This window comes from Scyliorhinus torazame, chromosome 27 (genome assembly GCF_047496885.1).
Source record: "Scyliorhinus torazame isolate Kashiwa2021f chromosome 27, sScyTor2.1, whole genome shotgun sequence".
Taxonomy (NCBI): domain Eukaryota; kingdom Metazoa; phylum Chordata; class Chondrichthyes; order Carcharhiniformes; family Scyliorhinidae; genus Scyliorhinus; species Scyliorhinus torazame.
In genome coordinates, this window is record NC_092733.1 from 1,895,390 (window position 1) to 1,911,975 (window position 16,586).

General features: G+C 47.3%; 1 protein-coding gene across 3 annotated transcripts in view; it reads right to left on the reverse strand.

Annotated features, from left to right (window-relative positions):
* Window positions 1-16,586, reverse strand: part of LOC140403122 (uncharacterized) — a 164,501-nt gene that overhangs the window by 55,821 nt on the left and 92,094 nt on the right. For all 3 annotated transcript variants that reach the window (XM_072490766.1, XM_072490765.1, XM_072490764.1), the window contains one exon: window positions 9,031-9,129. In XM_072490766.1, the coding sequence (XP_072346867.1) occupies window positions 9,031-9,129 (99 nt within the window). The remainder of the gene's footprint in view (window positions 1-9,030; window positions 9,130-16,586) is intronic.

The window sequence follows — 16,586 nt, forward strand, 5'->3', positions numbered from 1 at the left end:
CCCAAGACGGGAATCGAACCCGGGTCCCTGGTGCTTTGACGCAACAGTGCTAACCACTGTGCCGCCATGCGGTCCTAGGACCGTACCAGGACCCAGTCCCAGAGCACCATGGTGCGGACGAGGGTCGGTCTCCAGGACTGGCAGCTCCAGATGATGTTGAGGCCTCTGGAGCTCACTCTTGCATAGAGGAGCCCGGGGGCCAGCGAGCGCCCCAAGGAGGAAGGAACGGGGCCTATCGTGGGGCCTCCTGCAGGGGCGACACTGGAACACTGCAGCCCTTCTGAAAGCCCTTCTGAATCCCACCCTCCTGACACGGACGCATTTGATGGGCAGAACAGACTGACATATCGTCACCTGTGACACCCGAATGTTGGGTGGGCCCATCCAGGCCATTGCCCTCCAGTGGTCGGCTGCATCTGACCCACGGATGGCCCAACAGCATCCACCCACAACGAGAAGTGATTGGCCATGGGAGCCGCAGTGTGAGACTGTCTAGTGTGATGGCATCCCCAATATATGAGCCCAAAGCTTGTGCCATCTCATCCCCCCCCCCAAACACAATGTGGCCCATGGGAAATAGAATAGCGCCTTTTGTACAGCCAAGGATCATCTCGGGCGGACAGTGGTATGTTATCTAAAGACAGAAGGGAAGGGGGGAGAGGAGCAGAGCATTAGTAATTGGGGACTCTATAGTCAGGGGCACAGATAGGAGATTTTGTGGGAGCGTGAGAGACTCACGTTTGGTATGTTGCCTCCCAGGTGCAAGGGTACGTGATGTCTCGGATCGTGTTTTCCGGGTCCTTAGGGGGGAGGGGGAGCAGCCCCAAGTCGTGGTCCACATTGGCACTAACGACATAGGTAGGAAAGGGGACAAGGATGTCAGGCAGGCTTTCAGGGAGCTAGGATGGAAGCTCAGAACTAGAACAAACAGAGTTGTTATCTCTGGGTTGTTGCCCGTGCCACGTGATAGTGAGATGAGGAATAGGGAGAGAGAGCATTTAAACACGTGGCTACAGGGATGGTGCAGGCGGGAGGGATTCAGATTTCTGGATAACTGGGGCTCTTTCTGGGGAAGGTGGGACCTCTACAGACAGGATGGTCTACATCTGAACCTGAGGGGCACAAATATCCTGGGGGGGAGATTTGTTAGTGTCTTTGGGGGGGTTTAAACTAATTCAGCAGGGTCATGGGAACCTGGATTGTAGTTTTAGGGTAAGGGAGGATGAGAGTATAGAGGTCAGGAGCACAGATTTGACGTCGCAGGAGGGGGCCAGTGTTCAGGTAGGTGGTTTGAAGTGTGTCTACTTCAATGCCAGGAGTATACGAAACAAGGTAGGGGAACTGGCAGCATGGGTTGGTACCTGGGACTTCGATGTTGTGGCCATTTCGGAGACATGGATAGAGCAGGGACAGGAATGGATGTTGCAGGTTCCGGGGTTTAGGTGTTTTAGTAAGCTTAGAGAAGGAGGCAAAAGAGGGGGAGGTGTGGCGCTGCTAGTCAAGAGCAGTATTACGGTGGCGGAGAGGATGCTAGATGGGGACTCTTCTTCCGAGGTAGTATGGGCTGAAGTTAGAAACAGGAAAGGAGAGGTCACCCTGTTGGGAGTTTTTTATAGGCCTCCTAATAGTTCTAGGGATGTAGAGGAAAGGATGGCGAGGATGATTCTGGATATGAGCGAAAGTAACAGGGTAGTTATTATGGGAGACTTTAACTTTCCAAATATTGACTGGAAAAGATATAGTTCGAGTACAATAGATGGGTCGTTTTTTGTACAGTGTGTGCAGGAGGGTTTCCTGAAACAATATGTTGACAGGCCAACAAGAGGCGAGGCCACGTTGGATTTGGTTTTGGGTAATGAACCAGGCCAGGTGTTGGATTTGGAGGTAGGAGAGCACTTTGGGGACAGTGACCACAATTCGGTGACGTTTACGTTAATGATGGAAAGGGATAAGTATACACCGCAGGGCAAGAGTTATAGCTGGGGGAAGGGCAATTATGATGCCATTAGACGTGACTTGGGGGGGATAAGGTGGAGAAGTAGGCTGCAAGTGTTGGGCACACTGGATAAGTGGGGCTTGTTCAAGGATCAGCTACTGCGTGTTCTTGATAAGTATGTTCCGGTCAGACAGGGAGGAAGGCGTCGAGCGAGGGAACCGTGGTTTACCAAGGAAGTGGAATCTCTTGTTAAGAGGAAGAAGGAGGCCTATGTGAAGATGAAGTGTGAAGTTTCGGTTGGGGCGATGGATAGTTACAAGGTAGCGAGGAAGGATCTAAAGAGAGAGCTAAGACGAGCAAGGAGGGGACTTGAGAAGTATTTGGCAGGAAGGATCAAGGAAAACCCAAAAGCTTTCTATAGGTATGTCAGGAATAAGCGAATGACTAGGGAAAGAGTAGGACCAGTCAAGGACAGGGATGGGAAATTGTGTGTGGAGTCTGAAGAGATAGGCGAGATACTAAATTAATATTTTTCGTCAGTATTCACTCAGGAAAAAGATAATGTTGTGGAGGAGAATGCTGAGCCCCAGGCTAATAGAATAGATGGCATTGAGGTACGTAGGGAAGAGGTGTTGGCAATTCTGGACAGGCTGAAAATAGATAAGTCCCCGGGACCTGATGGGATTTATCCTAGGATTCTCTGGGAGGCCAGGGAAGAGATTGCTGGACCTTTGGCTTTGATTTTTATGTCATCATTGGCTACAGGAATAGTGCCAGAGGACTGGAGGACAGCAAATATGGTCCCTTTGTTCAAAAAGGGGAGCAGAGACAACCCCGGCAACTATAGACCGGTGAGCCTCACGTCTGTAGTGGGTAAAGTCTTGGAGGGGATTATAAGAGACAAGATTTATAATCATCTAGATAGGAATAATATGATCAGGGATAGTCAGCATGGCTTTGTGAAGGGTAGGTCATGCCTCACAAACCTTATTGAGTTCTTTGAGAAGGTGACTGAACAGGTAGACGAGGGTAGAGCAGTTGATGTGGTGTATATGGATTTCAGCAAAGCGTTTGATAAGGTTCCCCACGGTAGGCTATTGCAAAAAATACGGAGGCTGGGGATTGAGGGTGATTTAGAGATGTGGATCAGAAATTGGCTAGCTGAAAGAAGACAGAGGGTGGTGGTTGATGGGAAATGTTCAGAATGGAGTACAGTCACAAGTGGAGTACCACAAGGATCTGTTCTGGGGCCGTTGCTGTTTGTCATTTTTATCAATGACCTAGAGGAAGGCGCAGAAGGGTGGGTGAGTAAATTTGCAGACGATACTAAAGTCGGTGGTGTTGTCGATAGTGTGGAAGGATGTAGCAGGTTACAGAGGGATATAGATAAGCTGCAGAGCTGGGCTGAGAGGTGGCAAATGGAGTTTAATGTAGAGAAGTGTGAGGTGATTCACTTTGGAAGGAATAACAGGAATGCGGAATATTTGGCTAATGGTAAAGTTCTTGAAAGTGTGGATGAGCAGAGGGATCTAGGTGTCCATGTACATAGATCCCTGAAAGTTGCCACCCAGGTTGATAGGGTTGTGAAGAAGGCCTATGGAGTGTTGGCCTTTATTGGTAGAGGGATTGAGTTCCGGAGTCGGGAGGTCATGTTGCAGCTGTACAGAACTCTGGTACGGCCGCATTTGGAGTATTGCGTACAGTTCTGGTCACCGCATTATAGGAAGGACGTGGAGGCTTTGGAGCGGGTGCAGAGGAGATTTACCAGGATGTTGCCTGGTATGGAGGGAAAATCTTATGAGGAAAGACTGATGGACTTGAGGTTGTTTTCGTTGGAGAGAAGAAGGTTAAGAGGAGACTTAATAGAGGCATACAAAATGACCAGGGGGTTGGATAGGGTGGACAGTGAGAGCCTTCTCCCGCGGATGGATATGGCTGGCACGAGGGGACATAACTTTAAACTGAGGGGTAATAGATATAGGACAGAGGTCAGAGGTAGGTTCTTTACGCAAAGAGTAGTGAGGCCGTGGAATGCCCGACCTGCTACAGTAGTGAACTCGCCAACATTGAGGGCATTTAAAAGTTTATTGGATAAACATATGGATGATAATGGCATAGTGTAGGTTAGATGGCTTTTGTTTCGGTGCAACATCGTGGGCCGAAGGGCCTGTACTGCGCTGTATTGTTCTATGTTCTATAGGTGTCCGACTTTGTCAGATAGAGGAGCACCAGAGCTCATCTCACAATATGTCGTCCTCCATCCTGCAGACAACACCCACAGATACTGCCAGCCTAGGACCAACACCCTGAAATGGAACTGATCACCAGAGGTACAGTGAAACCCACTTAATTGCAAATCCTTATGCCAACTTCGAAAAGTGCTATAAAATGGGAATTCAAAATAGCAACAAAATCAAACTTAACGCTCGACATTTACTTCTCTGACGTTAGCACAACATCTTATGACAAAGATGAAGACGTATAACATCTCAAACATTACAATATCTTCAAAGGTAAAAACAGTGGAGAGGGTTCCGCATGGCCCTATGCCGGTATTGGGATTCCCGATTGGGTGGTAAATGGAGCGCCGAGGGAATGCTCCGGGCAATGCTCCGATCCTCCGCCGGCAGTCTCACCGGGCTACCCGCCCCGCGTCGGCGGGAGGATGCAAACTACCGCTTTGCATCGATTTCCACTTGATCAACAATGGCCACTCCCACACAACACCCCTTCCCACCTCTTCGGGTTTGCTCACCAGCACCAGTGCCTCCAGACCCCACGTTCCTGATTGTGAGCTGATGCAACCTCTTCCTCCAGGTACAGCCCCAGCAGTGCTCACCGTTTACTGTGGCATTCCTCATGTTGTTGATTTGTTGCCTCTGTCATTGGCTGTGCCCTTCATAAGGATGGTTGTGGAGGTTTTGTGGCACAGTAGATACCGCCCCTACCTCTGGGCCGGAAACTCTGGGTTTGAGTCCCACTCCAGAGCTTAACGGCCACAGAAGGTGCATTCACAACGTCGCCAAACCAGATTAATCTTTTTGTTTTATTCATGGGTTGCGGGCATTGCTGGCTTGGCCAGCATTTGTTGCCCATCTCTAATTGCCCTTCTTTTGGATCGGTTGACAGGACCCCTGCTGCCGCCATTAAACTCAGCCCAGTTAGTTGAAGCAATACGAACAATGAGTGCAAAATCTAACTCTAATTGAGCGTTTCTAGCGGGGGCACATCTTGATTTATATTCCCTGCAGCCTCTGTTTCCATGTCTTTGAGAGAAGAAATGATTTCTGCGTAAGTCTCCACACTTGCTGTGGCAAATTCTTTGGCATGTTCATTAGCTTGAGCTAACAACAGGCAGGGATTCTAGGAGCTCTTTTTGTGATTAAATCACACAATGTCTCATCAATATTGGCCATCTTAGTTTCATACTGGACTTTCAAATCCAGCTTCTCATTTATTTTCCAATTCTTCAAGTTGTTGTGTTTCTATCAGAATTCAAGAAAGTTGAGATTCCAAAATGTCATGCTTCTGAATGACTGCTATTTCAATCCTCAGGTTCTTCAAACTGTTCAAAATACTCACTTGTCAAAATAGCGACCAGTCGCAACACTTGTTTTGTTTAGCCATTTAGAAATGAACTTTTCGCTGCCCCCTCACCCACATCACACCAACACTGAAATAACCAATCTGATCTTTGGGCACATTGACTACTAAACCAATCACACTGAGAACTGAAAGTCAGTGGTTCAAAGGTAGCACACCTTTGACAAAGTAGGGTTCCTAAGCGTCACTTTTAAGTAGAAGCAGAAATTGCAGGAGACCATACCTGAAAACTGTGCAGTTTTGGTCCCCAGATTTAAGGAAGGATATTCTTGCATTAGAGGTAGTGCAGTGAAGGTTCACAAGTTTGGTTCCCGCAATGTGCCATCGATGAGTATATTTCTCGCCACAGATGCTGCCTAACCTGCTGAGTATTTCCAACATCTGGAACTCCCTCCTCCCTAACAGCACTGTAGGTGTCCCTACATCACAGGGACTGCAGCAGTTCAAGAAGACAGCGCCCCACTACCCTCCACCAGCACAATTAGGGATGGGCAATAAATGCCTGCCTGGCCAGCAAAATGATTAGAGAAACGTTCTGCTTTTGGTTCAGATTACCAGCATCTGCAGCATTCTGCTTTGCTGTTGAGTATATTTTACTCTGAGATAGACAGGTCTTTGGACTCTCAGGGAATGAAAGGATATGGTGGGCAGGTGGAAAGTGGCATGAAATGAAATTAAATGAAAATCGCTTATTGTCACAAGAAGGCTTCAAATGAAGTTACTTTGAAAAGCCCCTAGTCGCCACATTCCGGCGCCTGTTCGGGGAGGCTGTTACATTCAGCCATGATCAAATTCAATGGCAGAATCGAGGGGCCACATGGTTTATCCTGCTGCTATTGCGTTGAAATAAACTTTTCACGATTGGAAATAAGCGGATTTTTGAAACGATCGTGCTACAGTGGGGCTTACAATTTAAAAAAATTCAAATAAATGAATACAATTAGATATATTAGAATCTATCTCTTAGATTGCTGCATTTGTAGGTACTTCATAGCATGACATTTAACACAAACAAAAACATCGCAAAAGCAGCATAATGTATTTTTGTCAGAAATACCCCATAATCATTAGCTTTCCTCATGCATTGCTCATCATTGAGTGGGAGTTCTTCTGTATAATTGACAAAAGAGCCACACTGCTAAAAGCAGCCAATGCCTGAAATTATTGCTGTACACACTGTGGGTATGGAGGACATTGTCTTCACGCCTTGTTCATACATTAACTGATCAGAAACTCTGTACTTTCTCTTTGTTCTTTATTACCATCTCTAATTTATCCCATTGCCATCTAACCCCACCTTTATTTTTCATTGTTTGCCTCAGTGTACATCATCACATCATTCCGTGCTATCCTTCCTCCCACATTCTGCAATAACTCATGCTCTTTTTCACTTCTCTCTTCCCTTTACTGAGTCTCATTTGATTTAAGCCTTCAGAACTGAAATATATAGATATTCTAGAACATCCATCACCACGGTTACTCACTGAATAAACTCAGTGAGCCATCAGGGTCAGCAATTCACCTCTTACTGATCAACTGTAAAAGCATTGCTAACATCATTACAGCTCTACAGAAAGAAAATACAAGTGAGCACACATCTGGAGAGGAGACCAGGTTAACAATGAGATTAACCCAGGTGCTCCTTTCACCTTGCTCCTGTCTGAGATCACACAAAAACATGGATTGAACTCGATATCACCTGCATGGCTTCAAGGTCAAATAAAACGCTGCATTTACCTTATGAGCCCTCAGCACATCCTTGGACAGTTTTCAGTTTGGTTCACAGTGGACAACAGTCTGCTGGAAAATAGTCTTTAACCTGCGGTTTCCTTCAGAAATTCTACAATACAGCTCACGGTAAGCTCGGTGAAGAAATGCACCACCCACCTTCTGTGGTACTGAGTGAGCTAGACAGACCACAGGCCAGATTTTCAAAGGGCCACAGGATCAGGGACAAGGTGCAGGCAGCATTTGATAACTTTGGTCCAGGAAATCGTTTCGGAATTCTGATGCCTCCGGGATGTCTTGCAATTTTCAAAGGGCCAGTTGGGGGAGACAGTGAGGAATCCGATCTTTGACAATTAAAAGCACTTGTTTGGAGCGTCTGGTGCAGAATTAAATTTTCAAACTTTATTTCAGCGAACCCGAAAAGTCTGGTACAGGGCCAAAGTTTGTCAAAAGTTTGTCTATATCTTTTTTTTCTAAATTTAGAGTACCCAATTCATTTTGTTTTCAATTCAAAGGCAATTTTAGCGTGGCCAATCCACCTACCCTGCATATCTTTGGGTTGTGGGGTGAAACCCACGCAAACATGGGGAGAATGTGCAAACTCCACACGGACAGTGACCCAGGGCCGGGATCGAACCCGGGTCCTTGGCGCCATGAGGCAGCAGTGCTAACCACTGCGCCACTGTGCTGCCATAAGTTTGTCTAATAATAATAATAATAATAATCACTTATTGTCACAAGTAGGCTTCAATGAATTTATTGTGAAAAGCCCCTAGTCGCCACATTCCGGCACCTGTTCAGGGAGGCTGTTACAGGAATTGAACCCGTGTTGCTGGCCTTGTTCTGCATTACAAGACAGCTGTTTAGCCCACTGTGCTGAACCAGACCAGGCAGGCAGGCCCCCCTGGCTCACCTCCTGGCCAAATAGGCCACTTGAGTTTAATAACAGCATTCACTCTGCTGAGGTGGGGAGGGTCGGGATCTGGAACACCCCCGGGTGTCGGGTCCCCGACCCGGCTTTGAAAATCCAACCGCACACGTCTCAAACTCAGTTACCATTTTGAGCGAAGTAATCCACAGTCAGTGATCAGACTCGATGGAAATGGAACTCAAAACATCTGAGTGGCCGTTCAGCAAAGCTACTTTCATGTCATGGCAGTCAGCTAAAAATCTGCCCCCGCGTCCCTGAGATCAGAAAGTGAAGAAAAAAAAGTTAGGGATCCTGCACCTGATCACTATCAGGTGACTTGCATTTAAAGCATGCATGTGCGTGACCAGTAAACTAACCGGAGAACAGGAACAGGCTAACCTCTAACATCCTCCGATGATAATGAGGTACATGAAGCATTTTAAGGGTTCTGGCATCTACGGAATCGTACCCCAGTAAAGATTCAGCACCTTCAGCTGAGGCACATTGAAAAAAAAATAGATTTGAAACCTTATTGTTAAGAGCACTGATATTTGTCGATTTGACTATTTTTCCATTCACCGATAGAGCCAGTCTTTTTTTTTTCATTTTATTCAAAGCTTACATTTAAAGTTATTTTCTATTCTGCCATAGGTGCACACTTTCCCCAAGACCCTCGCAGAACTATCCAGAAAAAGCTACAATTAGGGTTCAGCCCTCATGCCAGCCTCTTCCCTCAGATTCACCATGCCTGCTACTGCTCAGGCCAACACTGCCAAAGCTATAACCTGCTATCAATTTGTAATGTTGTGTTATTTCAGAAGTTTAATTATTTAGAGAATGTTGCTTTTCAAACCTTGATATATATGTGGAGAGGCTCCAAATGAAGATTCAGAAATTATAACTCCTCCGGCTCCATCTCTGATAACTTCATCTTCACCATGATGGACAGGATCTAAAATTATATATTTATAAAACTTTCATCAGAATTTTTTGTGTAAATTACTTATTGTTTCCCTTATTTTCTAGAAACTCAAATAAGGATGAGGTTTCCAAATATTAAGATATTGGGCATTAAGGTCTTTATCACCAGTAATTTTAAAATATGAATTTACGGGATGTGAGCATCACTGGCTCGTCCAGCATTTATTGTCCAGCCCTAGCTGCCCTTAGGTAGGTGGGGGTGAGCTGCCTTCTTGAAACCCTGAAGTCCCTGAGGTGTAGGTACACCCACTGTGCTGTTAGGGAGGGAGTTCCAGGATGTTGCCCCAGCGACAGTGAAGGAATGGCGATATATTTCCAAGTCAGGGTGGTGAGTGACTTGATGGGGAACCTCTAGGTGGTGGGGTTCCCAGGTATCTGCTGCTCTTGTCCTTCTAGCTGGTAGCAGTTGTGGGTTTGGAAGGTTCTGCCAAAGGAGCATTTGTGAGTTCCTCCAATGCACCTTGTAGATGGTACACACGGCTGCCACTCCTTGTCAGTGGTGGAGGGAGTGAATGTTTGTGGAAGGGGGAGCAATCAAGCGGGGCTGCTTTGTCCTGGATGGTGTCGAGCTTCTTGAGTGTTGTTGGAGCTGTGCTCATCCAGGCAAATGGAGAGTATTCCATCACACTCCTGACTTGTGCCTTGTAGATGGTGGACAGCTTTGGGGGGTCAGGAGGTGAGTTACTCCCTGTAGGATTCCTTTGACCCGCCCTGGTAGCCACAGTATTAATGTGACTGGTCCAGTTCAGTTTCTGATCAATGGTAACCCCCAGGATGTTGATTGTGGGGGATTCAGTGATGGTAATGCCATTGTAAGTCAAGGGGCGATGGCTAGGTAGGAGATGGTCATTTATTAGGCAATATCTGCTCAACTGCTGCCTCCACATCTTTTATAGTCAATTAGGATTCTCAGCTAGTGCTTAGCTACCCAGTCAGAACTTGGCCATGATAACCACTATTTAATCTGTACAAAGTCTTACAACACCAGGTTAAAGTCCAACAGGTTTGTTTCGATGTCACTAGCGCTGCTCCTTCCTCAGGTGAATGAAGAGGTCTGTTCCAGAAACATATATATAGACAAATTCAAAGATGCCAAACAATGCTTGGAATGCGAGCATTAGCAGGTGATTAGAAGGTGATTAAATCTTTACAGATCCAGAGATGGGGTTAGGGTTAGAAACAACAGATGTACATGAGGCCTGATGTAAAAAGAAATTTAGGACATCTGGTGGGAAATACTGTAAACTAATTCAGCAATCCATAGGGCAGCACTAATAACTTTGTATTGTGTGATTGTATTCTGTGTGGTCGAGGCCAATATATGATTTAAATTAGGTGGTTACAATTTTGCATGACAATGCAGAAGCAGAAGGCGTTAAGATAGAGTTTGTGGAAGAACTATAGCTAGAGAATGATGGAATACCTACAGTGCAGGAGGAGGCCATTTGGCCCATCAAGTCTGCACCGACCCTCTGAAAGAGCAGCCTACCTCAACCCACTCCCCTGCCCGATCCCCTTAACCCCATCTAACCTTTGGACACTAAGGGGCAATTTATCATGGCCAATCCACCTAACCTGCACATGTGGGAGGAAACCCATGCCAACACGGGGAGAACGGGGAGTCCCCATAGTCACCCAAGGTCGGAATTGAACCCTGGTCCCTGTGAGGCAACAGTGCTAACCACTGTGCCACCGTGCCGACTCAAGTCCCTGGTACAGTGAGGCAGCAGTGCTAACTTCTAATTGCTAACTAAGGGGCTGGTTTAGCACAGTGGGCTAAATAGCTGGCTTGTAATGCAGAACAATGCCAGCAGCGCAGGTTCAATTCCCGTACCGGCCTCCCCGAACAGGCGCCGGAATGTGGCGACTAGGGGCTTTTCACAGTAACTTCATTGAAGCCTACTTGTGACAATAAGAGATTATTATCATTCTGTGCCAACGAAGGCTGATATGTTTACATTTTGTAAATGCGTGATGTTTGAAATTATATAAAACATCTCTATTGGTCAATAGTCACATTCCAGTGAAAATGGAGTGTTCGTAATGCGCCTTTGCCATCTGCTGGTGTAATAGCATATAACATTTTTTTTCTTTTTCTTATTGCTTTGTAACTTTTAAATCTTCAGATGGGGGTCTTGCCTCACTGCAGCTGAAGCTACAAGGGGCTGGTGGCTAAGACAGCTGGCTTGTAATGCAGAACAAGGCCAGCAGCGCGGGTTCAATTCCCGTTCCAGCCTCCCTGAACAGGTGCCGGAATGTGGCAACTAGGGGCTTTTCACAGTAACTTCATTGAAGCCTACTTGTGACAATAAGCGATTATTATTAAGGGGAGACAGCTGGGCGGCATGGCGGCGGAGTGGTTAGCACTGCTGCCTCACGGCGCTGAGGTCCCAGATTCGATCCTGGCTCTGGGTCACTGTCAGTGTGGAGTATGCACATTCTCCCCGTGTTTGCGTGGCTTTCGCCCCCACAACCCAAAAAGATGTGCAGGATAGGTGGATTGGCCATGCTAAATTGCCCCTTAATTGGAAAAATTGAATTGAGTATTCTAAATTTATTGAACAAAAAACCAAAATAAAGTAACAAGGGGAGAGAGCTGATTGGTAAGTAGTGCGCAAGGTCAGTAAGTCTTTACAATTCTCATCAATTAGAGTTTGAAAATACGTTTTGTGGTTTATAATCTGTGAAGGCTATACAAGCAAAGAAGGACCTTAGAGAATTGGATTTAATCTAATATCCAGCATCTTCCAAAGCTTTAATTTAAAGGGGTAAGTGATGGCAGAGAACTCAAAGCCTTGGATTTTCCTCCTGCTCCATGAGGGAGGCCGGGAGCATTTCCAGTGCCTGGGATCAGCATGTGTGCAGGAAGTGTCTCCAAGCTCGGGTTTCGGAGCTGGAGCGGCGGCTGGGGACATTGTGGACCATCTGTGTGTCGTGGATACCACGTATAGAGAGGTGGTCACACCGGAGGCTCAGACTCCACAGGCAGGAAGGGAATAGGTGACCACCAGGCAGAGCAAGAGAGCTAGGCAGGTAGTGCAGGAATCTCCTGTGGCCATTCCCCTGCAAAACAGATATACCGATTTGGATACTGTTGGGGAGGAATTTCCTCTCAGGAGAAAGCAGCAGCAGCCAAATTCGTTGGTTGGTTCTGCTGCAGAGGGGAGGAGTAAAAAGTGTGAGAATGCAATAGTTTTTTTTAATTAAATATTTTATTGAAAATTTTTGGTCAACCAACACAGTACATTGTGCATCCTTTACACAATATTATAACAACACAAATAACAATGACCTATTTTATAAACAAAAAATGAATAAATAATAAATAACAAAAATGAAAACTAGCCCTAATTGGCAACTGCCTTGTCACAAGTAACACTCTCCAAAAATATAATTTAACAGTCCAATATATAATTATCTGTAGCAACGACCTATACATACTATACAGTATATATTAACAACCCTGAGAGTCCTTCTGGTTCCTCCTCCCCCCCCCCGATCCTGGGCTGCTGCTGCTGCCTTCTTTTTCCCATTCCGTCTATCTTTCTGCGAGGTATTCGACGAACGGTTGCCACCGCCTGGTGAACCCTTGAGCCGACCCCCTTAGGACGAACTTAATCCGCTCTAGCTTTATAAACCCCGCCATGTCATTTATCCAGGTCTCCACCCCCGGGGGCTTGGCTTCTTTCCACATTAGCAATATCCTGCGCCGGGCTACTAGGGACGCAAAGGCCAAAACATCGGCCTCTCTCGTCTCCTGCACTCCCGGCTCTTGTGCAACCCCAAATATAGCCAACCCCCAGCTTGGTTCGACCCGGACTCCTACTACTTTTGAAAGCACCTTTGTCACCCCCATCCAAAACCCCTGTAGTGCCGGGCATGACCAAAACATATGGGTATGATTCGCTGGGCTTCTCGAGCACCTCGCACACCTATCCTCCACCCCAAAAAATTTACTGAGCCGTGCTCCAGTCATATGTGCCCTGTGTAATACCTTAAACTGAATCAGGCTTAGCCTGGCACACGAGGACGACGAGTTTACCATGCTTAGGGCATCTGCCCACAGCCCCTCCTCGATCTCCTCCCCCAGCTCTTCTTCCCATTTCCCTTTTAGTTCATCTACCATAGTCTCCCCTTCGTCCCTCATTTCCCTATATATATCTGACACCTTACCATCCCCCACCCATGTCTTTGAGATCACTCTGTCCTGCACCTCTTGTGTCGGGAGCTGCGGGAATTCCCTCACCTGTTGCCTCGCAAAAGCCCTCAGTTGCATATACCTGAATGCATTCCCTTGGGGCAACCCATATTTCTCGGTCAGCGCTCCCAGACTCACGAACTTCCCATCCACAAACAGATCTTTCAGTTGCGTTATTCCTGCTCTTTGCCACATTCCATATCCCCCATCCATTCCCCCCGGGGCAAACCTATGGTTGTTTCTTATCGGGGACCCCCCCAAGGCTCCAGTCTTTCCCCTATGCCGTCTCCACTGTCCCCAAATCTTCAGTGTAGCCACCACCACCGGGCTTGTGGTGTAGTTCCTCGGTGAGAACGGCAATGGGGCTGTCACCATAGCCTGTAGGCTAGTCCCCCTACAGGACGCCCTCTCTAATCTCTTCCACGCCGCTCCCTCCTCCTCTCCCATCCACTTACTCACCATTGAAATATTAGCGGCCCAATAATACTCACTTAGGCTCGGTAGTGCCAGCCCCCCCCTATCCCTGCTACGCTGTAAGAATCCCTTCCTCACTCTCGGGGTCTTCCCGGCCCACACAAAACCCATGATGCTCTTTTCAATCCTTTTAAAAAAAGCCTTCGTAATCACCACCGGGAGGCACTGAAACACAAAGAGGAATCTCGGGAGGACCACCATCTTAACCGCCTGCACCCTCCCTGCCATTGACAGGGATACCATATCTCATCTCTTAAAATCCTCCTCCATCTGTTCCACCAACCGCGTTAAATTTAACCTATGCAATGTGCCCCAATTCTTAGCTATCTGGATCCCCAGGTAACGAAAGTCCCTTGTTACCTTCCTCAACGGTAGGTCCTCTATTTCTCTACTCTGCTCCCCTGGATGCACCACAAACAACTCACTTTTCCCCATGTTCAATTTATACCCTGAAAAATCCCCAAACTCCCCAAGTATCCGCATTATTTCTGGCATCCCCTCCGCCGGGTCCGCCACGTATAGTAGCAAATCGTCCGCATACAAAGATACCCGGTGCTCTTCTCCTCCCCTAAGTACTCCCCTCCACTTCTTGGAACCCCTCAACGCTATCGCCAGGGGCTCAATCGCCAGTGCAAACAATAATGGGGACAGAGGGCATCCCTGCCTTGTCCCTCTATGGAGCCGAAAATATGCAGATCCCCGTCCATTCGTGACCACGCTCGCCACTGGGGCCCTATACAACAGCTGCACCCATCTAACATACCCCTCTCCAAAACCAAATCTCCTCAACACCTCCCACAAATAATCCCACTCCACTCTATCTAATGCTTTCTCGGCATCCATCGCCACTACTATCTCCGTTTCTCCCTCTGGTGGGGCCATCATCATTACCCCTAACAACCTCCGTATATTCGTGTTCAGCTGTCTCCCCTTAACAAACCCAGTTTGGTCCTCGTGGACCACCCCCGGGACACATTCCTCTATTCTCATTGCCATTACCTTGGCCAGGACCTTGGCATCTACATTTAGGAGGGAAATAGGTCTATAGGACCCGCATTGTAGCGGGTCCTTTTCCTTCTTTAAGAGAAGCGATATCGTTGCTTCAGACATAGTCGGGGGCAGTTGTCCCCTTTCCTTTGCCTCATTAAAGGTCCTCGTCAGTACCGGGGCGAGCAAGTCCACATATTTTCTATAGAATTCGACTGGGAATCCATCCGGTCCCGGGGCCTTTCCCGCCTGCATGCTCCTAATTCCTTTCACCACTTCTTCTACCTCGATCTGTGCTCCCAGTCCCACCCTTTCCTGCTCTTCCACCTTGGGAAATTCCAGCCGATCCAAGAAGCCCATCATTCTCTCCCTCCCATCCGGGGGTTGAGCTTCATATAATTTTTTATAAAATGTCTTGAACACTCCATTCACTCTCTCCGCTCCCCGCTCCATCTCTCCTTCCTCATCCCTCACTCCCCCTATTTCCCTCGCTGCTCCCCTTTTCCTCAATTGGTGTGCCAGCAACCTGCTCGCCTTCTCCCCATATTCGTACTGTGCACCCTGTGCCTTCCTCCATTGTGCCTCTGCAGTGCCTGTAGTCAGCAAGTCAAATTCTACATGTAGCCTTTGCCTTTCCCTGTACAGTCCCTCCTCCGGTGCTTCCGCATATTGTCTGTCCACCCTCAAAAGTTCTTGCAGCAACCGCTCCCGTTCCTTACTCTCCTGCTTCCCTTTATGTGCCCTTATTGATATCAGCTCCCCTCTAACCACCGCCTTCAACGCCTCCCAGACCACTCCCACCTGGACCTCCCCATTATCATTGAGTTCCAAGTACTTTTCAATGCACCCCCTCACCCTTAGACACACCCCCTCATCTGCCATTAGTCCCATGTCCATTCTCCAGGGTGGGCGCCCTCCTGTTTCCTCCCCTATCTCCAAGTCCACCCAGTGTGGAGCGTGATCCGAAAGAGAATGCAATAGTTATTGGGGATTCAATTGTAAGGGGAAAAATAGACAGCCGTTTTGGTGGGCGCAAACAAGACTCCAGAATGCATTTTTCTATGTTCTATGATGGTATGCTGCCTCCCTAGTGCTAGGGTCAAAGATGTCTCGGAGCTGTTACAGGACATTCTGGAAGGGGAGGGTGAACAGCCAGTGGCCGTGGTTCACATCGGTACCAACGACATTGGTAAAAAAAAAGGGATGAGGTCCTAAAAGCAGAATACAGGGAGAGAGGAAGAAAGTTGAGAAGTAGGACCTTGAGGTTTACTACCAGTGCTATGTGCTAGTCGAGAAGAAATTGCAAGAAATATTGGATGAATACGTGGCTGAAAAGGTGATGTGAGGGGGAGGGTTCCAGATTCCTGGGGCATTGGGACCGGTTCTGGGGAGGTGGGACCTGTACAAACTGCGTGGGTTACACCTGGGCAGGACTGGGACTTTAGGTTTTAGGAAGGACAGACAGAAAGGAAAAGGCGGTGGAGTTTTATTATTGATTAAAGAAGATATTGATACAATATTGAGGAAAGATATTAGCACAGACGATGTGGAATCAAGGGGCAAAAAACATTGGTAGGGGTGGTATCCAAACCACCAAACTGCAGTGATAATGTTGGGAATAGCATTAGACAGGAAATCAGAGATGTGTGTGATAAAGGAACATCTGTGATTATGGGTGACTTTAATCTGCATATAGATTGGGTGACTCAAAATTAGCTACAGTACAATAGAGGAGGAATTTCTGGAGTGTGTACGGGATGGTTTTCTAG